Here is a 26,242-nt window from a genome sequence, read left to right as displayed (position 1 = left end):
CCCCCCCCGAAGCACCCGAAGCACACAGACGCTCAAGAATGCACTTCAAGGAAAGCGATGGGGTTGGAGGGCACATAACTCTCACAAATATGTATCATATGCATTCATGTAAGAAAACTAATTAGCGAGCTGAACGATAAGAGTGGGATTTCGTTTTAATCTGTTCCTTTTGGCCACCAAAGGAAAAAAAACCTGTCACCCTGGGAAGGGAGTTTACCTCTGACTTCCACACGACGTAAGAGTGAGAGCTGGAAGGCTGCACTTTCTTCTGTAGCCACCTCCGCGGGGAAAACAGCGTGCCGGTGCTCCCTGAGGGAGCGGCACCAGCTCCCCTCACCATAAACGGTAAATCCCCGGCGGTATTCCTTTTGGCACGCTTAACCACATCATAGTCAAAGTGGAAGTTGGAGGACGGGGAAACATCCAGAGGTATGGAAGGAGAGGAGATGGAAGGGGTTATAGGTTCCTTCAGGGTCGGGATCTTGGTGCGTAAAGCCGGCTTCACAGCCAAGCGCTCGGCGGACGCACCTGTGTCTGCGGCCGCTCCATCGCTCCCGGTGCCGCAGTGTCTGATGATGGCGGGGTCCAGGCTCCGGGTCTGGCGTAGCCTGCGTTTGGTTATGGCTTTGGAGGCAGGGAACGAGCAGGAAAAGACGCTGTTTAGAAGTCCTTGAGCGGCTGACATTGTGTTCAGAACTCACATTAGCGCACTTCGGAGAAGCTTCCCCCCGAACTTAAAAGTTCAGCGCTGCCCCATTAAAAGAGCCGGGCGGTGATGCATCTGAGTGGAGACACCGTGGACAAAGTCTTCTTTTCCTCCTCCGTGCTCCTCTGCTTATTCCTGTGCTGGAGCTGGAGCGAGAATCCTAGAAAGGTGGGGTGGGGGAGAGTGCGCTTAGGGGGTGGGGTTCAGAAAATGTAAGACGAATGCCTCCCAGGTTGTTTTTATTTTTTGCTTAATAGTCAATTGAATGTTTGGTGATGGTTTAATAAATACATTGGGCTTGGCTGGTTTTCTCCACAAGATAACCAGCTGGTGAGCACTGTTCCTCCTCTACCAAAGTCCACCCTGTTACGCCCCTAGTCCAGGCGTGTAGAGACGCACATAAGGTTGGAGGAGAGAGAGACAAATACCCGCCCTGGTTCCCAAGCCAAACATCCAAAACCAGTTGTGAGTGAAAAAGGTGATTTTATTGAAGATAATGAAGCATAGCTCCAGGGTGAACCCAGGCCAAAATAATAAAAAAAACCAACTAAGTCCCACCAGAAAACTAACTAAACCCTAAGAAAGAAACAGAACAAACAAATGACAATACTAACCCTCGCTCCCTAACCCGGAAAACAGGAGAAAACTGTTCCAAAGAAAAAGGCGGCTCACCCCTTCCGCTTCAGCCTAAGAGTGCCTATAAGCGGTTCTCACAGATCACGCTCACACAAATACACACAGCCGTAACACACCCAGAAAAATATCATTTTAAGGTCAGTCTTAGTTAAGTTACATCACTTTTTTTTTTAAATAAAATAAAATAAGGGTAAGATGACTTTCTGTAATTATAAAGCCCATTTCCATAAGAGGTAATTAAGACAAGGACAGACAATCAGCAGACAGGAAGGAGGTCATGCATAGAGGTAGATGTGATTTAGCTGGGGATGAGTATTAATCCCAGCTTCCTATTAATCCACCTTGCTGTCTGGGAATAATAGACCTATCAGCAAAAGGCTGCTGCGCGCTATTATTAGCCAAACAATAAGTAAGCCAGGATTAATAGACCCATTCCTTTCTTTATACACCTGTGCATGAGACATTTGTTTACACAGATGCCCAAAAAGGGGGGAGTTAAGCTGGCTGTGTGTGCACAAGGAGTGCGTGTGTGTGTGTGTGTGTGTGTGTGTGTGTGTGTGTGTGTGTGTGTGTGTGTGTGTGTGTGTGTGTGTGTGCTTAATAGAGAGAGAGAGAAAGCAGAAGCATGTGTGGCCCTGTGTGTGTGAAAGTATGGGAAAAATGAAAAGAGACAGCGGGAGTCTGGGGAGGAGGGTGTCTCCCGGCTGATAAAGGAGCTTATGAAGCTGCACAGCATGACACACAGATACACATATGCGCACACACAGATACCCACAGAACAGCGTGACATGACACTGATAACAGCTGAGATAGATTTGACCCTTCTAAAAACAGTCTGAGGGGGGAAAGAATGGGACGCCGGCTGAACAAAAACACTCCAGTCCCAATTAGAAGAAGACAGTTCATGAATCTGTTTCATGATTAGAGATTTTTTCTTCACCTTTCTCGACAGTCTTTCATTCAGTCCACTACAAAGTTGGTGGGTACACTCCCAGGGATGCTGGTAAGCACACTGAATAGTCTGATGTCATTCAAATTACAGTCATTCTCACATATTGGTTAAAAGCGTTCTCTGTCACTACCATTCCAGCTACAGCGACTGCTGCCTGCTCCACTCTGTGTGTAGGGGGAGGGGCACATGGCACCTTTGTGAGGACAGATAGCCACAATACTGCATTCCCGAGTCTCTCATCCCTAGGTTTAACCACTAACCCCAATCACTAAGCACAATCATAAACATTTAATTCAACCTATTTATACAGCACCAAATCACAACAGCAGTCATCTCAAGTGGATCACCTATGAGTAAGGAAGGATAATCTCCCTTTTAAGAGGAAGAAACCTCCACTGCGACCAGCTGGGGATAGAGGAAGACAGGACAAAAGACACATTGTGGAAGAGAAGACGAGTTATTATTAATAACCATATGCTCTGTCAAAAAGAAAAGTTTAAGCTGAATCTTAAAAGTAGAGAGGGTGTCCGTCTTTTAACTCCAAATTGGGAGCTGGACCCACCTGGAAGCTGAAGGCTCTGCCTCCCATTCTACTTTTAAATATCCTAGGAACCACAAGTAAGCCTGTAGTCTGAGCAAGAAGCGGTCTGTTGGAGTGATATGGTACTGTAGGGTCTTTAAGATAAGATGGACCCTGATTATTCATGTGAGGAGAAGGATTTTAAATGTGATTCTGGATTTACAAGAGAGCCAATGAAGAGAAGCTAGTATTAGGGAAATATGCTCTCTCTTTATAGTCCCTGTCTGTACTCTTGGTGCAGCATTTTGGATCAACTGAAAGCTTCTCAGGGAGTTTTCAGGAACACTTAATAATAAAGAATTACAGTAGTCATTAGTTTGTAAGATTTTTAGAGCTGAGTACAGTGAATTTATCCTTATAACTTCTTATGACATCAACTTCTGAAATGCCTTGGGGGCAACTGTCAACTGTAGCTGCAAAAACAGCAAAAATAAAAAAAATCAATTTCGGGAGCTCCAAAGACTGCAATTCCTCTAGTAGCCACTTGAGGCTGTTTTCAAAAGTGAGTCAAACCCAAAGACTCCCATGCTGAAATGCATAACTTCAAAAAGCATCACCCCAGCATGTTTACAGCCTGGTACAAAAACTGTTTTGGCCTCCATGTAAATAAATATTTCGAGTTTTCTCCTATGATACTGTGGTTTACAATAACTAGAGGTGGGCGAACAATCCAAAAATCGATAGTAAGCATACCAACATCGGTATTGGTACTGATCGACACAATCATGTTGTAAAAGTGAAACTACAAATCACATTGATTTTGTGGTCATCAGTTTTGTTAGTTGATTTATTCAGAATTAGCAAAATGACAGTGACTCATCAAATAAGTCGCAACACACTTATCCTCCCTATATAAGCTGCCTACACAAAGTTAAAAGTGTCAGTATCTGGTACTGGTATCAGGTCGATACCAAAACTTTTCAATAACTACTGCAATCACACGGGTAAGGCCTAAAGTTTAGGGCCTTGGTGGCTTTGATTGGCAGGTGGGCCAACACAGGATGCTGCAGCCTGTAGGCGCTCGCTAGGCCTCAATTCCACTATTTCCAGTCAGTGACCTGGATCTCCCCACTGTGTTTTTCTTGAATTTTCTGTGTGGTATAGCCCACCCAAGAAGTTTTCTGTTGTATAGAGTGAAATTCTAGTATTTTATTTGTCTGTTGCTTAGCACTAATAATCAGATATGGGTGTCTGTGGGCTGGCTGTGTCCACTTTTATACAGAAATAAGAAGCACCTGCTCTGAACACACCCCTCATCTGCCAAATGTAACAGGAATTTATGCATCACTGAAACATTTACACCAATCTTTGACTTTTTAATGTTTTGCTGTCTTCCAGTTCTTCATCTGTGAATTAGTGAGCTCGTGTTACAAACATGTAATCCTAGAAAGCATTTCATTTGAAACTGATTTGGCACATCTGTTAAAATATATCACGTGCAGTCAGGGTAAAAGGCAATGAGCGGAAATTAGCAGCGCTGCACATTGGTCGGTAATGTTCAGCGTTATATGCACGCTGTCCATATTTGGTCCACAGTAGTAGACCAGCATTGCCTGAAACCATTTTAAGCGAAATGAGTGCAGATTTAGCAGCAGAGACATGGTTTCCTGTGCCAGGGATCAGTTCACATTTCATTGTTCAAGGCTCTTAGAAAGAGATAAGCCTCAGTGAAAAGGTTACAAGGTCAGGAGAAAAAAACCTGCTGAAATATGTACCACGAGTAAATATCTGTCTAGACCTACAAATAAATCACGTTTTTAAATGATGTCTGCAGATTGATACACTATTTAGTGTATGTAAGCGATAACACATTGGTTCAGTTAAGGGAAATTTAGCATTATTGAGACATGCAAAGTTTTCATTTAGTCTACTCTAAGTGATCTTCCAAAACTGCAAATATGAAAAACTACATGTGCTGCACCCCTGGAAGGCTGTACCATCCTCAGCTTGCTTAATTTGTACTTAAAAGTACATTTAACCTTAGCAAATTGTCCATAATATAGCTGTGCTTTTTATATGCTACGTGGTTTTAGTCTGTTCAGAACTTAATTAATACATGGATGGCTTTCATCTTTGAGATCTCATCCGTGGGATTTTTTTCATAATGAAAAATCCTACTTTCTCTCCGTGCCCTCGAGAATGGGTGCGGGACTTAGCCTCAACTCAATTAGTTCAAACCAATGACATTTTTTGTATTGGACCAATACCAAGTAACTATAGGGCCAATGTTGCATACCAATACCAAAGCAATATTAATACTTTTAACATGTAAAGGTAGGTTATGTAGGGGAAAGCAGTGCATCATTATTTATGAGATGATCGAAATTAATTTGTAAATTCTGAACACTAAATCACTGTATGTTTTTACTTTTCACAATAATAGGTTAATATAATAAAACACACCTTTTACCTTTTCAAGTAGTTGGACACTGTTTTTTTCAACAAAAAAAACCAACTTTTATTTCATATAATTCAGTGGGCCACATACTGAACTTAGCAGATAGAAACAAAGTATTGAGTTGCGCTAGCATCGATCTGATATCAGTACCAGCCTCGAGATCCGATGCTATTTGGATCCGCCCACACCTGCTTGTCCACACCTGGATTAATGGGAGACAGCTCAGGTCGAGTTCAGGTGTTTTCGTTTGGATTTCTACAGCATGTGTATCTTATGTGTAGCATTTTTAGTTCCTGAAGTCGATTGTACATTGGAGGAATTATTCAAGTGAGTGATATTTGTTTCAGGTATTGCCTTTGTTTTTCATTTGCTTTAAAGCCTCCCAATCATGTGTATCAGTCAGCTGAGTGGGCACCCTATAAAAAGGCATTTAAGTTAATACATTGTACCCTATTTCCTTAAACTGCTGTGCTAATCCTGAAGCTTTCTGAGGGATGCAGCTACAACAACGCCATTCTTTTACACGAACAAAGTCCGTTTCGTTGGGATTTTATTTTTTAAAAGTTCAAATACTGACATCTTCTGGTGAATCTTTGAAACTACACCATCTGTACGGTGTCCCCGAAAGCTCATTTCAAAAGCTCATTGCGCTTTTAAATGCTGCCTTCACTGTGATTGTAGTTACAAGGCTGCGGCAATTCACGTGCAAGAGCCATAGTTTCCAGCTTCAGTTTGTAATGAAAGTACGTGGAGGGGGGTTTATAAATGCATTTGACTCGCCGCCTCTGCACTTGTTATCCACAAGTAACCACAAGTAAGCGCGTGACCCACAGTGGTCCCGCGCTGTGTCGACTACAGAAATTACGAGCGGTCCTTGAAAGCAGCCAGAGCATCAGCAGCAGTAAGACTAGCAGCATCTCATCCCACAACAGCGCCATCCTTCCACAGTGTGTTTTGGTGGAAGAGCCTTCACAGGGAAGAGTCTGGCAACGAAAGGGTTAAGGGGTTTACAGGGTTCAGATCGATGCCTCCTCTCCCACACGTCGCCATGAACAAATGAATTCGCGGGGAATTAAATATCAATTTCACAAAGGAGAGCGAGTCCTGTGCTTTGAACCCGACCCCACCAAGGCTAAAGTGTTGTATGACGCTAAGGTAAATGTTTTGCACAGAAAGATGCAGACTGGTCGGATTTTCGACTTTGTATAAACGTGTAATTCATTCTAAGGGGGAAGCAGCGTTAATTCTTTAAGGTGTGGGGCTCTAAATGTAGCTTGGGATGGCTGCTTAGGCCACAGGAAAATACGCTTGCACAAATAACGCCCAGGCTAGGTTCTCTTGATGTTTTTCGAGTGGTTTCCGGGTGTGTTTGATTAGCTGTGTGTCGCTCGCGGGTCACAATTTAGAAAAAAAAAGTCAACACAACCTTGACGTTTTGTAATGTTACCGGTTTGTTTGTGTGGAGGAGGCTGCTGAAAGGGGAATTTCACATGAAAATTCTGTTGCAGTCAGTTAGCATTAGAAGCATCTTTAAAAAGCAGTAAGGGAGTTATTACCCGGGCGGCTTGCCGTGCAAAGCAGATTAATGTCAACACACCAACCAACAAGCGCACCACGACAGCAGGGCTGCTAACTTTGCACACACAGGTGTCTGCCTATTTCAGTTTAGTTGTTTGCTGGCTTTTTTTTTTTAAGCGGGCTAAAATTGTCCAGCAGACTGGTGGCTATTCTGCTGCCTGACTAGCTGGTAAGCTAACGCTCCAAGAAAGCTACAGTCTTTACTCCACTCTAGCATGGCTGTTGCTAACCTGCGCTAGCTAGTGGTTAGCGTAAACACTTATTTGCAGTTGTCTTAGTATATTATATTAAATGATCATTCTTAGTGTCAGAATGTAGCTGATTTACGTGGATATTTTTTTATCCTGATAAACCTTTAAGTATTTAGCTTTAGTTATAAGTTGGGTAATCACTGTTTTATTATGAGAGGTTCAAGGGTAAAGGGTTTATCTACACTTGTTTGTACTTTCTATGGTCTATAATCCTTTCATAGCTTTATGATTGATACTGATTGCATTAACATCAAGATTTTGCTGAGTCTAGATGTTGCAAGTGTCAAATTCTGATTTGCAAAGTCAGAGTAACAAGTGCAAGAGATTTTTTTTAATTATAATAGACTGAGTATTACGCATAACTTAGCTTCATATGCAGGTAATAACTAAGCAAATGGAGTTTTTGCATCATGTCTTGGGGTGTGATAGTATTCTCATATATTGCGTGGCGGTATCTGGTGTGCCTGTATCGCTACAATATCAATATTTTGTTAAATAAATTAAAATACCCTGGGAAAAGAACAAGAGTACACCACCATCCGGTTATGTTGTTAGCCAATTTAATGTAAGTTAACAAACAAAACAACCAACACTGGACACACTTTGCTTGCTCTGAATTAGGAGTCAAGCTAACGGCTCAGTCACACAAGTAAAACTAAGACAGAAATCTCTTTACAGCTATAATAATAGTGGTTGCTGATGATTGTATTGTATTTTTTTACATTCTGCAAGCGCAACTTATGGTGACTAAATGGTTGCTCAGAGCTTGAGGATGTTGCGCTCGGGGCCACTTTTGATCTGAAGGTCGCCTGAATGCCAATGCCGTGCCACCTGCAGACCACAACAATGTACACTGTGCTTGCCACAAATAAGTGATACAAAATCTCTTTGTTGGTCTGCTAGTTATGCTAATATGCAAATTCCTTATTTTTCTTCTTGTACTTGAACCCTTTATTGATTATTGACCCTTTATTAAAACTGGAAATGAATGATTACCCCAGAAAATGGTGGTGTTGGGTACTTGCTAAGATATGAATAGATGTTTAGCAGGACTGCGCTAACTGTGTGTTCATGTTGCAGGTCCTTGATGTCTTGATAGGTACAGATGAACATGGAAGACGAATCCCGAAGTACCTGATTCATTTCAATGGTTGGAACAGAAGGTAAAGTTCTCCTTTCATCAGCTTTTGTATGAAGCAGTAATGTAGCACTGCTGTCAAGGCCACGCACTTTTAATTATTGATATATTTTGTATATATGGCTGTTTTTGTAGCTGGGATCGTTGGGCCGCAGAGGATCATGTCCTAAGGGACACCGAGGAAAACCGAAAATTACAACGTAAACTGGCTCGCAAAGCTCTAGGTCGCATGTAAGTTCACGTTCTAATCGTCTACTGATGATGATCAGCAATTACATGATGATGAAGTTCTGAAAAATTTTGATTTAAAAAGTCCAGTGTGGTGTATTTCATTTCATTGCCTGCAAGTTTTGGATTTGACCTTTTGGAATGTCTGTCTGTAGAAAAGTCTGAGACAGTTTTTTTTTTTTTTCTTTTTGTTTCTCTGTGATAGGAAGAGAAAGGGATGGGTAAAGAGGCGCCGTCGTCAGTCTGGTACTAAATCTTCTCTGAAGACTCTCCCAAAGGAGGACGACAGCGATGACGCGTGTGAGGAATCTCTCTGCATCTCTTTGTCTTTTGCTCCCCGTCTCCCTCAGCAATCAAGTTAAGCCCCACGTGTTCTTTCTCCAGGCTTAATTTCAACTTCGGAAAGCAGCGACGGGGACGATTCTGACCCCGAGTCTTCAAATAGCGGGGACAGCACCTTCTCTGAGGACATCAACAAAATGGTAAAAGTTGATCGGCACAGGTTCAAGGGCATGTAGATCACTAGTTGCATTGCAGGCCTTTAGATAACATCACTGTCAGGCTTAACTTGAAGTAAATGACCTTGATATGTGTAATATGTGGCTGATAAATTCAACTGTGGTTGTGGGAGGGATTTCTGGTCACGGAAAATCTACGCGATTGTTTTTATTGATCCTCCATTTGTACATTTGTTTTTGTATCAGAGGGTTGAGGCAGACGTGAATGTCAAGAGGGAATGTGAGGAGAAGGTCGTTCATGTTGACATCAACATCCCCGATGTTCTGAAGAAGAAACTGGAAGATGACTGCTTCTACATCAACAAGAGGAAGAAGGTGCGGGCAGCAGATCCTGGGCACACACCGCTTTCTAAAGCCTATATACAACATGTCAACAGCTCATTGGTTGTTTTTGTTCTACAAATCCATCATAATTTAGCTTGGGAGCTAAAGGACGAGTGGGCACGACTCAAAGATTTCTGACACTGGTTTGTGTTTGGAAAGAATTGTAGGATATGGAACTGAAGTGTGTCAGTATTTGACCTCGTGTTGTTTTTCCTCTCTCAGCTCGTGATGGTTCCCTGTCAGACAAACGTTGTGCACATCCTGGAGTCCTACGTCAAGCACTTTGCGATCAACAAAGCGTTCATGGCCAACGAGCGGTACAGGCGTCAGCAGAGCACCACGCAGAGCGGCAGTCCACAGCCAATCCCTCCAGAGAAAAGGTTAGTATTGATGTTCTTTAAACAGGAGGGGAAATAAGGCGATCCAAGCACGCAAACCATTTAGTCTTCATTTCCAAGTGTTCAATAGAAAATGGTTAATGGGAATTAAAACTGAAACATGCTCTAATACATACAAATTTGTCCACTCAGTGGCCACTTTATTAGGTACATATTTGATCCCCTTTTGCCTTCAGCGCTGCCTTAATTCGTCATGTAAAGATGGCATTTGGTTCTTGTTGATATGATGGCGTCACAGAGATGCTGCAGATTTGACCTTCTGAAAGTCATGGCAGAAATGGAGACTTGGATCAGACAGTAATCAATTCAATTTTATTTATATAGCGCCAACTCACAATAACAGTCGCTTCAAGACGCTTTATATTGTACAGTAGATCGTACAATCATAGATACAGAGAAAAACCCAACAATCATATGACCCCCTGTGATCAAGCACTTTGGCGACAGTGGGAGGAAAAACTCCCTTTTAACAGGAAGAAACCTCCGGCAGAACCAGGCTCAGGGAGGGGCGGGGCCATCTGCTGCAACCGGTTGGGGTGAGAGAAGGAAGACAGGATAAAGACATGCTGTGGAAGAGAGCCAGAGATTAATAACAGATATGATTCAATGCAGAGAGGTCTGTTAACACATACTGAGTGAGAAAGGTGACTGGAAAGGGAAAAACTCAATGAATCATGGGAATCCCCCAGCAGCCTAAGTCTATTGCAGCATAACTAAGGGAGGATTCAGGGTCACCTGGTCCAGCCCTAACTATATGCTTTAGCAAAAAGGAAAGTTTTAAGCCTAATCTTGAAAGTAGAGATAGTGTCTGTCTCTAGAATCCAAAATGGAAGCTCTTCCACAGAAGAGGGGCCTGAAAACTGAAGGCTCTGCCTCCCATTCTACTTTTAAATACTCTAGGAACAACAAGTAGGCCTGCAGAGCGAGAGCGAAGTGCTCTAATAGGGTGATATGGTACTACAAGGTCATTAAGATAAGATGGGGCCTGATTATTTAAGACCTTGTATGTGAGGAGCAGGATTTTGAATTCAATTCTGGATTTAACAGGAAGCCAATGAAGGGAAGCCAAAACAGGAGAAATATGCTCTCTCTTTCTAGTCCCTGTCAGGACTCTTGCTGCAGCATTTTGGATTAGCTGAAGGCTTTTCAGCGAGTATTTTGGACATCCTGATAATAATGAATTACAGTAGTCCAGCCTGGAAGTAATAAATGCATGAACTAGTTTTTCAGCGTCACTCTGAGACAGGATATTTGTAACTTGAGAGATGTTGTGCAAGTGGAAGAAAGCAGTCTTACATATTTGTTTAATATGTGCATTGAAGGACATCCCCCTCCCCCAACCAGATTTGGTGAGCCCTTCCAAACGTTAGCCTCAATTTTTTTTTCTTAGCTGACAGGAGTGGCACCAGGTGTAGTCCTCTGGACATGCAACATGTTAAAAATTGAAGTGGATGAGCTACAGAAGCAGAGATGCTCTTCTTTGCACCTTGGTTGCAATGAGTGGTTATTTATCTTTTCTTCTGACCGTTCTCTGTAAACCACAGTAACATTTATCTTGTTGAAATTATCCTGAAACAGGGCACTCGAATAGCTTCCCTTCACTGGGGCCTGTATAATCAACTTACACTTGTTACATCTCTTATTCCTTCCTGTTTTTTAATAAAGTGAGGAGCTGTGTAAGGAAATGGTCGATGGCCTGAGGATTACGTTTGACTTCACCTTACCCATGATCCTTCTCTACCCCTGTGAGCAAGCCCAGTTTAAGAAGGTCAGCTCCTCAAGGCTCTTCCTGGCCATGAATGAAAGCTCCCCCTGCTCAAGCAAGTAAGTGTGCTGCGATGAATCCCTTGCGCCGCATCAGAAAGCACTGCGTTCAACTGCTGTGCTGTTTATTTTATTTTTTATGCATTTGCCTTTGCTTCCAAAGCACCCAAAGAGAACGCAGTCCAAGCCCACTGGGACACAACCCGCCTACCCCTCAGTCCACAGACAGCCAGCCAGCCCTAAGTGACATCTCTACTACCACCCCCACCACTCCAGCCCCAACCCCAAAGCGCCGGCGCCACCCCGATATGGACTGCATTTCCTACCAGTCGCAGTCACTGAGGCGCTCTACCAGGAACACGTCCGGAGGCGACCGTCCAGCTGAGGGAAGCAGCGGCGGTAATGAGTTTAAGTTCCTCCTGGATTTGATGTAGCTTTGTGTTTACACAAACTCAACTTAGAAATGCAACATATGTCATGATATAGGTGGAGGCAGCGCCACGGCGTCACCGCAGCTCAAACGGCGAGTGGTCGACACCTCATCGCAGCCCAAGTTCTTCCTTAACCTTGACAAAAGTAAGCTCCGCGTCTCTGAAAGTACTCTGTGTGATTGTAAGTTTGTGAAAATCACTATCATGTCGTAGCTGCAAACCTCTTTGAAACCCTACAGCGTAACCTGACGTACACCTCCCCAAAATCCCCTGCAAGTCTAAATCAAATTTGACTCATGATTTAACTCATTAGAATCCTTAATTTGTCCACATAAGTAGACAAATGAGAACAGAATCAACTTTTGGAGATTTACTTTCCTGGATGATTGAGAATGCATCAAGACAGAAGTAGATAAGTGTTCACCTGGTTCTTCGTTCTTCTTTTAAACTTTCTGAATCAGGTTTTATGTGTAAAATGGCAATAGTAGCAACTCTCTGCTAAACGATTGCTCTACTAGGCTTGTATTGTCACAGGTCGCGGCATGCTCAAGTACCAAGGAATGAGACCAAGCATTTATCTGTAACCGTATTCTTTGATCTAGTCGCCTGTGCAGATAAAACCTCCCCAAAATTGACAAACACAGCTGCCGTCAAGAAATTTAAAAGCTATGTAATTCTAAACAAAATGAAAACCAACAAGAAGAGTTTGCAAGAGTAGAATGAGAGGTTTTGGCTCTCGGGCTACTGTGGAAGCAGCTCCCAGTTGGGTTCAACAACTCGCTCATAAGGGATCGTTGATGTTCTCTATCAAATTTGGTGTAGTTTGGAAACTTTGTCTTTCCCTCAGAGATGCAGATTCATTTATTTTTATGTTCTTAGGGGAATGTTTGCATAATTACACTCACTTCCAGAAGGGGGAGACATGAGCTACTCACTGCAGGCTTTATTGTAGCCATGTTTCCTGATTGGGTGAAGATCAGAATAACGCACTTCCTGTAAACGCACAGTGATTGTGTTTGAGTGCTAACTTTGATTTTGTAGTAAGCAGTTTAGCCCAGTAGGTGGTGTTATCTCACTTCTGTCCTCCCACGTTCTTCCCCTCTTCAAAGTCAGCGAGCTGCTCTCTGCCAATAAAGTTATTACAGTGAACTCAAGTTAAATGTAAAGAAACATTTTAGTTAACAAAATGAAAATAAAAAACAACTATTTTGTGAACTTTTTATTTTAGTTCGTTTTTAATGATTTTATTATTATTCCTAAATCGTACCTCTGACACACACTGTAATAATTAAAGACTAAAACTAGCAGTGAAATTAATTAAAAACTAAACATTTTCAAACTAAGCTGTAATAAGAAAATCCACACTGGAAACTAACTGAAACTAAACTGAATTTAACAGGTCCAAATGAAATGAAAACAATAACTAAGCTCTAACAGTTTGAATCGTTTCCTTTGAATGTGTTTGTTGATCATCGATAGTGTGCTGTGAAAATGTGAATAATTAACAGAATCAGCTGATCTGTCTTTCTGGCAGTGATCTTTCCTTTTATTTTTCCCGTCCCGCAGAGACTCCAGTGCACAGCGGCTCCTCTTCCCCGTTGCCTTTGACCCCAAGCAAAGAGCGCAGCGGCCCTTTCTACGGCCTGGAGAGCCGCAGAAACAACGAGCTCAATGAGGTGATGAAACTGCGTGATTATCTGGAATGTGGGAATTGCTCAAAGGCACTAGGATCATTTTATGTATTGTAATGTGCTGCTGTAGATTTGTATACACCACCCAGTTGACAGGAGGTTGAAACATTGCACTCACAACTCCACTAAACTGTGCTGTTCTGTTTGCTCTGCCCAGCAGGTTTTGAGTTGGAAGCTGACTCCTGATAACTACCCTCTGAATGACCAGCCTCCTCCGCCATCCTACCTGTATGGGTCACAGCACCTTTTGCGACTCTTCGGTCAGTTTCAGTCCAGACACGGTTTTTGCTACTAGCCTTTTCCCCACACTGAAACACTCCCATAATCCCTGTTTTTGGCTTTTAGTGAAGCTTCCTGAAATCCTGGGAAAAATGCAGCTGCCTGAGAGGAGTCTCCGAGCCCTGATTAAACATCTGGAACAGTTCCTCAGGTAATCAGTTGTTAGTTAGGAGACTTAGATCAGCAAACCTGATTCACGCTCATTTCTGCTTGGTTCACAAAAGCAAGAGTTTAAAAGGATGGACAAATCACTAGTACGCCCAAAATAACTGAGAATCACGAGAACAAAAAGGAAAAGGAGGAGCAAGTAAATGAGAACATGGAGGGGAAAGCTGGAGTGAGAGGGAGCACGTGCTGGAGGGAGGGAGATGAGTGGGCGTTACACAAGCGCGGGAGTCTAATCTTTAAATCCTCCCGAGTGATCTTCAGTTCAGCTGCTCCCAAACCTGAGGGGATTTAGGTCCTCTGGTTCTGTAATCAAACGCACGCAGTGCCGCCTTCTGCCATCAAGCAGCGCTGTGGAGCCAGTGAGCAGAGCTCGGCATGGAGCGGGAACAGATCTCTGCTCTGAGAGCCGGCGTTGCCTCTTTCATCACTTAAGTGGAAAGTGTTTATAAATGGATGTCATTAAAGGGTCGTCAGGGAGACGGTCAGTTTGTCAGGACCAGGTGAGGAGAGGGGGGCGTGCAGCAGGAAAGGATGGGATGCATCACTTTTTTTGTTGGTTTTTGTTTTTGTTTGTGCCCCTTTTCTTGTCTCAAACATCATTGTCATAGTGTGACTATTACACTATTACCTCAAGCATTAGCAGTGCCTCTTGGCAAGGCGATCCCATCAGCAGTGGGGTAAACATGTGCAGAAGGTTCTCTTAATTCACTCGACTGCTGATCGCTTCTTTCTTTTTCTGAAGGATCATCATTGTGTTAAAGGGCACGGAGCTGTTCCAGGATCAGTGTTGCTCTCTGATGTTTCCTTCATGTCTAATTAATATGTTCACCATGTTGCAGTTAGTGAGACCCTGAACACAAACTAACATAGTGGAATTTTTTTTTTTTCTTCTTCTGTTTTTATCTGTAATCAGCCTTGTGGCAGATTGTGCCGAGCGGGCAAAAACTGATTGATGTCGCAGGGACTGATGTGCATTGCATTCTGGGATTTGGCCACAGTTGATCTCTCACTCTCTCTTTCTCCGCTAGTGCGAATACGATTAAGTGTGGGGCGCACATGTGGAGCACGTCATGGCATATGTACCTGTGTCGTTTCTGATCCAGCGCCAACGATGACAACGAGGCCTAAATTTCTGGCACAAAAGAGGCCCCACACTTTTCAGAGCAACAAATAGCTGCTTTTTAATACTGATTTTATTCTTTTTATTTAAAGTTTTTAAGACAAAAGAGTCTTTGATTGCTTGTCACGCTTTCCCATCAATGTTCCATTAGTTTGTTTGTTGTTTCTTAAGTTCTGCTCTGATGAGGATAATTTGTTTGCATTGAGATTAGGAAGGCCGGTGGAGCTAAGATGAGATGGCAAGATTTAGAGGATTTGGCCGAGTGGCGGATACTAAGAAGATTCCAGATTAGTTTTCCCCGCTACTGATTAGATGGGAGGGTGGGGTGGGGGTGGGGGGATTTTTCACTCTTTCCCTCTCTGGCTGTCGGTCAGTTTTCTTCTTGGTCTTTCTGTCACATTGATTGGTTATAGGGATTGATTGGTGGGGTGTGGGCTTTGTCTCCAAAATGTCCACTCCAAGCTGAGGGCAGAAGGCGACAGAGTGTAGGATTTATGTGCAACACAGCCAGGGATATCTAGGAAAACACATGCTGATGTCAGCTAAGACTAGGGGTGGGTTTAAAAAATCGATTTTCTGATTCAAATCTATTTTAGCTTGAATAAAGCGATATCAATTCATTAAATCCTGAATGGATTTTTAAATGTATTTTGCTAGAAAAATGCCAGAATCTCAGGTTAAAGCTCACAAAACTATTTCACCAACAACCAAACAGCTATAACTGCAAATGAGAGCAGGTAAATTGATTCCTCACAAAGACGTAAACACAAAGTATGGATCGTTCACCCGATGACGCGTACATGCCATCGGGGCTGAAAGCCAACGTCTCACAGATTCTGATGTTGCAGGTTTTGTCACTCTGATTAAAATTCACTGAACTAGCAACAAAAGAAGATCCAAACTATGCTGCACGTTTGATAAACATTGTCATTAATTCCCTCTTACTTTGGCTGTTTTGCTTCCACCACGATAAAATCACACTTCCTGCGCAGCTCTCACTCTCTGTGTACTTCAAGAACAGTTTCCCATCTAAAATCTCTGTTTTCTGCATTATATGCTTGCTTATTGTACACCAGTCTACCTTTGTGTACAGCGCTGTTGGCCGCGGTTTTGTTTTGTTTTTTCAAAAATGACTTCCGACAAAGTCTCATTTCTGCTGTTCAATATTGAGGAAATGTAGACTTTTTAAATATCAAAACGGTTAGCTGTGTATATATTAAAACCTGTGCTCTGCTTCACTTCAGCAGCATCAGGTAATGTTGATTCATGGTTTTCTTCAGTTTGTGATCTACTGCAGAATATTTCTAAGGTTATCTGCTATAAAAATATTTTATCCTCAGTTACTTTGACACAAAGGCACATGCTATGATGCTTACACCTCTGAAGTCTCAAAGTGTCAGCTTTGTTTTTATACATATAAGAATATGGATATGTACTGATAAATGATCAGAATTATAATATTTCTGACTGAGTCAAAATTTGGACCTTGTAAATCAGAATTGAATCGATTATAGAAATCAGTGACTATACTGAGCCCTAGCCAACACCATCCTTGCACTGTTGTCGTGTAAGCCTGTCATGTCATCTTCATCTGAAAAAAAAAAAAAGGCTCATTCTGAGTATTTATTTGTTCTCCTTTTTGCTCTTTTTCAGGTTTCTGGCCGAGTTCCATGAGGATTTTTTTCCAGAGTCTGCATACGTGTCGGCATCTGAGGCTCACTACAGCATGAAACAACCGAGGCCGGTTTACTGAAGGAGACATGGGTCGCCCACTTCTTCCTTTGCTCGTCTCTTCCCTGACCTCTAACCACCCCCCTCAGCTTGTCTAGCGCTGACCTGTCTGAGCTCGTGTTTACTGGACTAAATGTCAGCTTTCTCTGGATTTCCGATTTCTTCGCCTCTGGCCCAACATTAGCTTTCTGGGTGTTGTACTGTGGAACATTTGCTTCTACTGTCCCCACTAACCCTCGCCTATGCTCTGCGTGTGGCAATGTCACGCGCGCGAGGCCACGCCTGTGCCGCTTTGCTGTGGTTCATGTCGAGGGCAGCTTTCTGTAACCCTTGGTAAGACTGAAATCTTAGAAAACTGCTAACCATCAAAGCCTCGCTTTCTTCACTCTTGTTCAGAGCTGCGACCACATTGCGGTGCTCTGCTTGCCTGCCTTCCCGATGAACCCATTTGGGATACTCGCAAGGGCTTTGTATGCAGATTTGCTTGTTTTTTTTGTTTGTTTGTTTTTTGTCTTTAAGCTTAGCCCCGTCCTATTTGTGGCAACGCTGCCACCAACCTTCTGTATACAGTTTCCCTGAGGCTGCATTAGGACTCTCTCTCCCTGTCCTCAATGTTTTCCTGCTTTCACTGAGCTGATCAAATTCACAGACTGTTCAATAACTTTGATTCAGGACTGATTTCTTTAGGTTCTTGACAGTTTTATGGTCTGTTCGGTGTCCTGAGGTCTGCTTTCCTGCTTTGTTTTGCATGTCTGATAACTGTCAGTCATCTGATTTTTATCGTTTCTTCCCTCCTGTCAGTAAGAATCGGGTGCAATTTGTCCTAAAGCTCATCTTCAGTTAACGGGTAGTCTTAATGCACAGTTCTTCTAGACCCTGAAGCTTTTTTTTTTTGGACCAGTTCAGTTTTGAATTTTATGTACAAATGTACAATTTTTAATGCAGCAAAAGAAACGACGTGCTTTACTCGTGAAATTGTGAACATGTAAATAAATGCTAAACGCCTGTTCATCAGCATGTTATATTTCTTTGTACACCACTGGCTCACTCCAATAATACCTCAGTTTGTTTTGGCCGCACACGCTATGTACAGGATGTCTGAATTTTTCTGTTTCATTTGAACGCTTTTGTTTCCTTCCAGCTCTGTTCATAGTTCAAATAAAGACGTTTTCTGAAGGCTTGCAGCTTATTTACATAAGCGCGAGGCAGCGAGACGACTTGGTGCCCCTGCCAGTTTTGTGTATGCGCTTCTTGCACCTTGGTGCCTTTTTCACTATAAAATGAATTAGCAGGAAGCATGCGAGTGGATTGTGATGGAGCACTTTAAATTTGGACACAGACAGGAGAATTTTATCAGCTGCCTCGACCTTGCTTGTCAGCACGCAGCAGATGATTTAAAATTGAGGCGGTGGAAGTTGCTGCCACAGCTTGACATTGTGATTCCGCCGTCTTTGTCAACAGGACTCTTCTGTCTCGCAGCAACTTAAAAGCGACCCTTATTGAAACTCCTGGTGCTCGTTTCTACTGTTTAAGTGTGGCACCACCGGCAGTCATCCAAGGTGATAAAATGACTGAGAGAATAAAATGACTACAGTAGCGGGAAGATATGTTTAACTGATGGTGTACGATACTGCCACAGCCAGCTGGACTGTTGGTCTGATCGATGTCTGCTGAATGTGGATGAGGCTCTGAGTGCTCGTCTCAAGAGGTGGCCATGTTTTTGGCACTTATTTAGATCGGGTTCTGAAACAGCACTTGATTTAATATGTAGGGAAAAGTTGGAAATACTTGTCATAGTGAAGTCAGGAATGTCACCACATCATTCAGTGGATTTTAGGAATGAGGTCAGAAGACTGTAGTCCGCAAGGCTTTTTGTCTTGGGATTGGAGTGAGCTTACAGGGGCCACTGTGTCTGTAAGAGCAGAAAAATTCCCATCAAGCCATTTTTTTTCTGCTTGTTAAATTCAGGATCACATCTGGGCTCTCACAGGGAGGAGATACAGGCGGGATGCACCCTGGAGGTAGCTGAAGGGTCTACTTCAACGGGGATGCGTGGGTTAGTAAGCCATGCCAAACCTAAAGTTTTTTTTTTTTTGTGTTACGAAACCAAACTAAGTCGCCGTGGTAACTTATCCTGAACACGTAACTTGCTCCTAGTTAGGAGCAAGTGAAAGATTGTAAATATAATGAAAACCTTGTGCTTCTACCTAGTCTGTTTTAAGTCCTGTGAATCTACACATTACACCCCTGTTGTGCTAATGTGCTTTTTTTATGTGCCTTATCAACATCACAAATGTCAGATTGTTGCTGGAATTTACATTCAGCTTGGGATAATTGTTTTGTTTTTTATCTGCCCTTCCACTGCTGATATTGAACATGGATTAGAAACCTGGTCGGGCTATTTATCACCAACAGCTGCTCAATCAATTAAAACAACAGACATATAATTTAAACATTTCAGTTTGCTTTAGTTTATCAGTGGATCAATGTCAACATTTCCTTTAGTCACCATTAATGTTTCAGAGCTGTAATCTGCAGCTCAGGGAGTGCATTCACTGTTACAAAAACACATTTTGATTAGTTTTTGTAACACTAATGTTTGAAGAAGCAGCAGCATGTTAGCACTTTACTGGTATGTATATTCTTTATAAACTTGGCACAAAAAGGAACACAAGCTTTAAGTCGCACTGTGGCACGAGCCAAAGCAGATCAGTCAAACACGGCATGCTTGTAGACACCAACTGACCGCTAAAAACAAGAGTCAATAGCAGAATACGCTGTTTGACAGAAGAGTGCTCAACTCTGCTGCTCAACCCACAAATCCATTTTTTTTTCTCACAAATGTGGAATTCCTATTAAAGTAATTATTAAATGAATAAGTGAAGTCCAAGTTGTATTGCTCTGGACCAACCAACACAACTCCAGTTTCTTTCTGATAATCAGTTTGATTACATTCTTGCAACATTATGGGGATAAAACTTTGAGGTGGATCTAATGCCAGCTAACAGCAGCTAACAGAGGCAAAAAACACACCGCATACTGAGAGAATAGCAAGACATCCTGAACAAGTCACCTCAGTATCGCTGTCATCAAACAGAAGTGTGACTCGTAACAGACTTCCTTCGCAAAGGAAAGGACATCTAGCGGCTTCTCCACCGGCATTTTGACAGCTGAGGTAAACACCAGACTGACAGCCTACACTTTTCAAAGATGGCTAAAAGAGACTAAAACATGTTTGTCCTACACTGGCCACCATAGCTAAGATTATGCACTCAAACTAGGAGGAGTAAGAAAACAGAATTAAGTTGACTGTCATACATCAGAAAAATGAGGTCTGGCAACTCTTGTTCTCTGGAAATTGTTAGCAAGTGTTGATGTCTTTGCTGAACCCACACAATCAATGGATGTAGCTAGATTAGCTGATAATTTGCCTTTCTTTATAGGAATAAGAGTGGTATTGATCCTTTCTTCTTTATCTCATACAAAGAAAATTGTTTCCTCTGTAATTGTTTTTGCTGTTATAAAGCAGAATATTAACATATTATTATTTAGACAAGTGAAAACACAAGCCTTATTTATTCTAATCTAAAGCTTTAGATATCTTTCTGATGAAAAAGTTTTATACATACATCATTTTTAGACTATTATTGTTATATAGATCTTTAGAAAACTGACAGTGTATATGCTTTCTCAGTACTTATCCTAGAAATGCTAAATATTGGGTGATTTAGGGTTTGGCTGATACAAATGTTTTTACCAGCCAAGTTTCTTCTTCTTGTGTAATCTACAGTTGCAAAACAACACGAGAGTTAAATAAAAATGAGAATTTGTTCGTCTCTTTGATACATTACACATCTTTACTGCCTACAGAGTTATGCTCTTTACTTCTAGTGCACCTATGGGAAACTGGCTATGCTGGCTTCCCCGTATCAGAGTTCTAATGGGTTTCAGTGGCGAACCTTAATTGTATTTGGACTGGGTCAGACTTCTTGTAATGAACCGCTTATCAGTGCAACCTGATACGGCACTCTCTGCCTGCTGCTATCACGTAGCCACAGAAGCCACCAGTTCAAGCATCTCAATTCGATTTCCCATCCATCGTTGTCTCTATCAGCTTACCACATGATTCAATTGTTAGCGGAGGAAATGGGGCATAATGAGATGTGAGCTATCACCTTGTAAGTGCTGCTGCCGGCACCTTTCACCTGAATGTGCTTCTTTTTTCTTTTTCCTTTTTCCATTTGGAAAAGCCAGCCTCTGCTTTTCCATCCCACTCTCCTATCTCTCTATCTCACTCCTTCTTATGTCCCCAAGTTTCTTTTCTTTTCTTCACTTCACATCTGTATCCTCGTCTCGTTTGTCTAATGTTCGCTTTGACAAGTCTTTTGACTTTCTGCTCATCTCTTCATTGACTTCAGTACTTAACTGCAGCCAGAGAGAAGACAGTGAGACGCTTTTGGCCAATAGGAGTTCGCGGAAGTATCTCTTTCTATTCTCTTATCTAATTTAGGAGAGCTTTCCACCACATTTCCACTTTTCACCCATTCCAAACCTTTGTCTTATTGACACATCATACATGATGCATACGTCTTCTCGCCAGCCGTTATCAAAGTCTTCCAGTTTTCCTCTTCATTCTCTTCTTTCTTGCTTCTCTCCATCCACCGCTTTCCATCTTCATTCTAGCGTCATGGATCTAAGGCACGCATTGAGAGGGGAGACGGTGGACATCAGCCCCTCTTTGTCCACCGTATCCTCTTGGACATCATTTGACATTAGCAGTGACATCACATCACTGAGCTCTGACCAAATCTTGACTCCAGTAACAGCTGAGAGCGGCTTCAAACCCTTCGAGGACTCGCTTCCAAAGAAGTCTTCTTCAGTCACGGCCTTGTGTAAAGTGCGAACTGTGGCGTGGAGAGAGACGTCTTTTCTTGGAAACGACGAGTAAGTACTTGACTGCAGTTAATGGATCAGGCAGTTTAGTCAGGCAACAGTTAAAAATGACTGAGAGGCAATTTCATGTTAAAGCTAGAAGAGCCAATTTGAACTATTTCACTGTATTTGTCATTGTTTAAGGAGAGTAGTGCTAATATAAGGAGATATATATATTGTACCATAACTAGTGGAGTGATTTGTCACGTTTTTAAATATGGGACATGATGTAGGGCTGAAAAATGTTAGCAACTTTGCTTTATGACAATATCAGTACACTAATATGTGATTTTAGCATGTTTCATCTGCATTTATATAGCTGTAGACTGTAATGGAAAGTCACGATGATGACCAAGGTTAGAACCCACGGCTTTGTTTTAGAAATGTCACACCAGACCAAAGTCGTCAACCTTGACTCGTAAACCGTTGTACCATTTCAGGCCATCACTCTGAGATACGTCATCACATTTTATTCCATCCAGTGATTTTGCAATGTCTATTTATTAGACTGAAATTAATTATACTCTTACATATGACAACTTTGATTAAAAACACAAGGTCTAATCAATGTTTTTTCCTCGAGGCCAGCAATATCAATACGTGGTTGTGTATTTTTTTCAGCTTGAGATGGGATTTCATTGACATTTTCATAAAACCATTGCACCAGTTGATTGAATGTTTAAAAAAAAAAGAGGTTTTCTTTGGTAAGGCAAGGACCAAATAACAGTAACGACGCAGGAGAGAAGAGGCTCAGACCAATAGCACACGGTCACAAGTGTGTGTGTGTGTGTGTGTGTGTGTGTGTGTGTGTGTGAGAGAGAGTCTTTGCTTTCAGCCCACAGTGGCAATCATGAGCTGTTTCATCTGGCTTTAATCACGAGCGGTTCTATAATGGGAGTCTGATTCCCAGTAGCAGGACTGCGAGAGCAGATAAAATAAACCCTGCATTACTTCGGATAGAAACCATAAATCACCTTTTCTCCTTGAAATCTACTGAGAGTCTCTGGCAAGTAAGAAAAAACCAGGGTGTTGTGCATCAAGTGTTACTTTTCTTATTCCTTTCTTGTTTCACTTCCTTCTTTCCACTCTCCATCACTCCGCCATGCCCTGGTATATATAATTAGCCTTCCACATGCAGACAAATGTCTGAACTTACTCACTGGCTGACACTCTTGCCGTGTCTTTAAATCACCCCAAACTCCCCGCAGAGTGTTCAGTATCTTTGCATGAAGACTGATTAAACTTTGGCTGAGAAGTGTTTCTGAGCCAGCTGACGAATGTAAATGCATTCATGCTTTTGCTGTCTTTGTCAGCAGCTTGTTTTTCATCTTTCAAATCGGGTAGCTGAGCAGGAATGGCAAATGTCTATTTGACTTTATATTTTTCACAGTCAGGTGGGAAGAAATCCAAATTGGACTGTAAATCTTGTTGACAACAGTAGCTCTTTGAAATGCCCCGCTGTTCTTGAGCATATAGTAAGGCAGCCGCCTGGAATTACCAGGATTTATTCGTTGATTACTTGCAATTATAGAAAAAAATGTCATCTGATTAAACTAATAGTAAACACACATTCCAGAAAAGGAGTTTATGAATGCCTGTGCCTGACAAACAATGACCATCCCAGAATCTATGTCGAGACAAAGGTTGGAATTAATAGAAGTTTGGGTTGTAAAGAAGCATTGCACAAAGAATGGCACAAAGCTGCAAACCGTTTCTAAAAAAATAGGTGCTTATCAGTGCATACATACACAGTAAGTGGGTGCTCTGCTAATATCAAAGCAACAGGACACAGTCCAGTTCGGAAAGTGGTAGGCACGGGAAGGGCGTCATAAAGGTTGACTACAAATGTTAACATTTGGTATCACCTCTGGGATAATGATGGATGGATGAGACAAAGGCTGAACCTCTTTGGCCAAAATACACAACACTATGAGAGAATAAAGGCATTTCACACCAATTATCATGGTAGGGAGAGAATCATGATTTGGGTCTGTTTTGCAACCTCTTGTCCTTGTAATTGTTAAGGCAAAAGTTAATTGTGTTGAGATATTTTATAAGGCATTGTCAGCCCACCTCACTCCACTGCTATGGAAATGCTGTGGTATGACCTGAAGGCGTTTTCAATCAAGACATTGACTGAACAAAAAATATTTATGAACTCAAATCATTCAGGCAGCATGGTTCTGAATTCCTGCTAATCAGCGTGTGAGTCTCCTAACAAGCTACGACGGCTGCTAGAAAAGAGCCCACTTATAATTTTCCAGCCTTCACTGAGATGGCGTTCAGTATAGATATCAAAGATGCAACATTATGTGAATCCACAGGAATTAAGAGGTAAGTAGCAGCCAGCTGCTGATGATTGTGTTATTAAACCTGAATGCTCTAGACCAACACACTCCCAAAACCTCTATTTTTACCAAAGTCTTCCATCCAAGCTGATTCACCCCAAGGTCAGACTGTGCACAAAAAAAAAAAGGCAAAAAACCCAAGAGTTATATCTCAGATTCTACAAGCATGATGTTAAAGTTAATGAAAAAAACTGAACAAGTACTGCTTGTTTGATGAAAGCCTTTTCCGTCTAAAAGAACATGGTAGCATGGATTATGTTTGTAAAGTTGTATCTGAACAATTCACAAGACTTATGCAACTATGTCCTCTGGATGGACCAAAGTGGAGATGCTTACCCATAATGCACAGCACCGCATTTGGTGAAAACCAAGCACAGCATATCAGCACTAACGCCTTACGCCCACTGTTAAGCACAGTGGTGGAAGGGTGAGGATTTGGGCTTTTGTTTTGTAGCCACAAGACCTGGGCACCTTGCAGTGAGTTGACTATGAACTCCTCTCTATACCAAAGTGTAACAAATGTGAGGCCATATGTATGACAGCAAAGGCCGGGACCAAATTGTGTCTTGAAACAGGACAATGAGCCCAAGAATAACATCAAACAGAAAACAACTGAAATGACTGAAAAAGAAAAAAGCCTTATTTTTTCAACCTTATTTAAATGCTGTGGTGGGACCTTAAAAGAGTTCTGCATGAACAAATGCCTGCAAACCTCAGGCATGATGTGAGGGATTGATAAAGTCATACCAAAAACTCTTATCCTTACTTTAAGTTATCGCTGCCAAAGGTGGCTCTACAACAGGGGTGGGGAACTCCAGGCCTCAATGGAGCCGTGTCCTAGGGTTTCAGATCTCACCCTGGGCCAACACACCTGAATCAAATGATTAGTTCATTACCAGGTCTCTGGAGTGTTCAAGACATGTTGAGGGGGTCATTTAGCCATTTAAATCAGCTGTGTTTGATCAAGGACACATCTAAAACCTGCAGGACACAGGCCCCTGAGGCCTGGAGTTCCCCCACCCCTGCTCTGGGGTGTACCTAGTTTTTTTTAAAGGACTGCATAAAGACCTGTGAAAAAATTCATTTTCGTACGGTTGTACACATATTTTGTATAATAACAAATTTGACAACAAATGTAAACACTGGCCAAAAGTTTATTTTCACCACAATACTGTCAATCACATTGGCCCATTGCTAGCTGAACATATTGATTCAGTTTAGTTCAGTTTAATTTTATTTATATAGTAGTATGGAAAGTGGGAATTAAAAATCCCTTTGAAAAGAAGGAAACTTCTGGCAGACCCAGCTTGTCATCTGATTTATGGATTGATAAAGCTGGGTATATGGCATAGCAGGGAAATGAATTTACATGAACAAATTGAAGTCTATAGACATGCATGATTCAAACTAGTGCAGTACAGTATGTTTAATACTAACGGCATGCTCTAATCTCTGTAATAAAATATTATGGTCAGCAGTATTGAGGTTTAGCAGGATAATCACAAAGAGGAGTCCACTGTCGGACAATTTAAATTTCATTGACTAATAATAATAACTTCATCATATTTTTCTTCATTTACTCTTCTTCATTTTTTTTCTGACAAAAACAAGATGATAACTACATATAAACTAATGCACAAGGACAAAAGCGATGATGGAGACTTTTGTCAGCGAATAAAATTGAGAGGGAAATATTCTGGAGAGACAAGATCCAATCAGAATTGATTAAGTTGTGCAGAAAGGGTGGAGGAAATTGGAAGTGATCCAGTCAGAAGTAATCTCCACGTGCAGTAAGGTTAGATATACACATTTGATCTGGTCCTGGAAAACGGTCCAACGAGCTCCCATGATCCCTGTTTCTCATGAAAATGTGATAAAAATGTCGGAAGAGAAGAGTAGACATATTGACACATTTCACAGCTGGTGTCAAGGAAAAGAAGACCCAGTAATAACACTGCTAATTCTCCTATTTATATATGAACATTAAATTCCCATGAGTCTTTGCGTTGTAGTGTTGCAAAACCTTTAAGAAATTGCTAAGATATGTTACTGAGTCCTTGTTAATGTGTCG

The 26,242-nt window shown here is 41.9% G+C and overlaps 3 protein-coding genes across 8 annotated transcripts in view; 2 read left to right on the top strand and 1 right to left on the bottom strand.

The window, feature by feature from the left end:
* The window catches only part of LOC102291205 (rho GTPase-activating protein 6), a 132,839-nt gene extending 131,797 nt beyond the window's left edge, over positions 1 to 1,042 (bottom strand). The window contains exon 1 of one of the 3 annotated variants that reach the window (XM_042219962.1): positions 218 to 1,042. In XM_042219962.1, coding sequence (XP_042075896.1) covers positions 218 to 685 — 468 coding nt within the window. In that variant the 5' untranslated portion in view covers positions 686 to 1,042. The remainder of the gene's footprint in view (positions 1 to 217) is intronic. The other 2 variants (XM_042219961.1, XM_042219963.1) reach the window with 2 other exon arrangements.
* A 4,427-nt stretch (positions 1,043 to 5,469) lies between these two features.
* LOC102313017 (MSL complex subunit 3) lies at positions 5,470 to 18,067 on the top strand. Of its 4 annotated transcripts, none has more exons than XM_042219959.1 (14): positions 5,470 to 5,599; positions 8,182 to 8,264; positions 8,375 to 8,470; positions 8,673 to 8,767; positions 8,852 to 8,949; positions 9,172 to 9,300; positions 9,532 to 9,689; positions 11,373 to 11,531; positions 11,635 to 11,870; positions 11,958 to 12,047; positions 13,469 to 13,578; positions 13,754 to 13,853; positions 13,939 to 14,023; positions 16,814 to 18,067. In XM_042219959.1, coding segments are annotated over exons 3-14 (1,362 nt in total). In that variant the 5' UTR covers positions 5,470 to 5,599; positions 8,182 to 8,264; positions 8,375 to 8,468; the 3' UTR covers positions 16,914 to 18,067. The 4 variants fall into 4 exon arrangements, with proteins under 4 accessions (XP_042075893.1, XP_005920030.1, XP_014188399.1 ...); XM_005919968.3 differs by lacking the exon at positions 5,470 to 5,599 and adding an exon at positions 6,153 to 6,427; XM_014332913.2 differs by lacking the exon at positions 5,470 to 5,599 and adding an exon at positions 6,442 to 6,919.
* Positions 18,068 to 18,187: 120 nt separating this feature from the next.
* LOC102313329 (FERM and PDZ domain-containing protein 4) overlaps positions 18,188 to 26,242 on the top strand; it is a 110,227-nt gene continuing 102,172 nt past the window's right edge. The window contains exon 1 of the mRNA XM_042219957.1: positions 18,188 to 21,835. Coding sequence (XP_042075891.1) covers positions 21,468 to 21,835 — 368 coding nt within the window. The 5' untranslated portion in view covers positions 18,188 to 21,467. The remainder of the gene's footprint in view (positions 21,836 to 26,242) is intronic.

Source organism: Haplochromis burtoni, unplaced genomic scaffold, assembly GCF_018398535.1.
Source record: "Haplochromis burtoni strain Fernald_Lab_line unplaced genomic scaffold, NCSU_Asbu1 Contig_40, whole genome shotgun sequence".
NCBI lineage: Eukaryota > Metazoa > Chordata > Actinopteri > Cichliformes > Cichlidae > Haplochromis > Haplochromis burtoni.
The sequence above is the reverse complement of the archived record's forward strand: the minus strand, read 5'-3'. Positions and strand labels throughout refer to the sequence as shown.

What these genes read in the sequence shown, in the direction of transcription:
- LOC102313017 (XM_005919968.3), top strand. Translation starts at nt 6,329, where the DNA reads ATGAATTCGCGGGGAATTAAATATCAATTTCACAAAGGAGAGCGAGTC. An exon ending in AGCTGAGGGAAGCAGCGGCG is followed by an intron (nt 11,871 to 11,957) that starts GTAATGAGTTTA and finishes GTCATGATATAG; the next exon opens with GTGGAGGCAGCGCCACGGCG. An exon ending in GCACCTTTTGCGACTCTTCG is followed by an intron (nt 13,854 to 13,938) that starts GTCAGTTTCAGT and finishes TTTGGCTTTTAG; the next exon opens with TGAAGCTTCCTGAAATCCTG.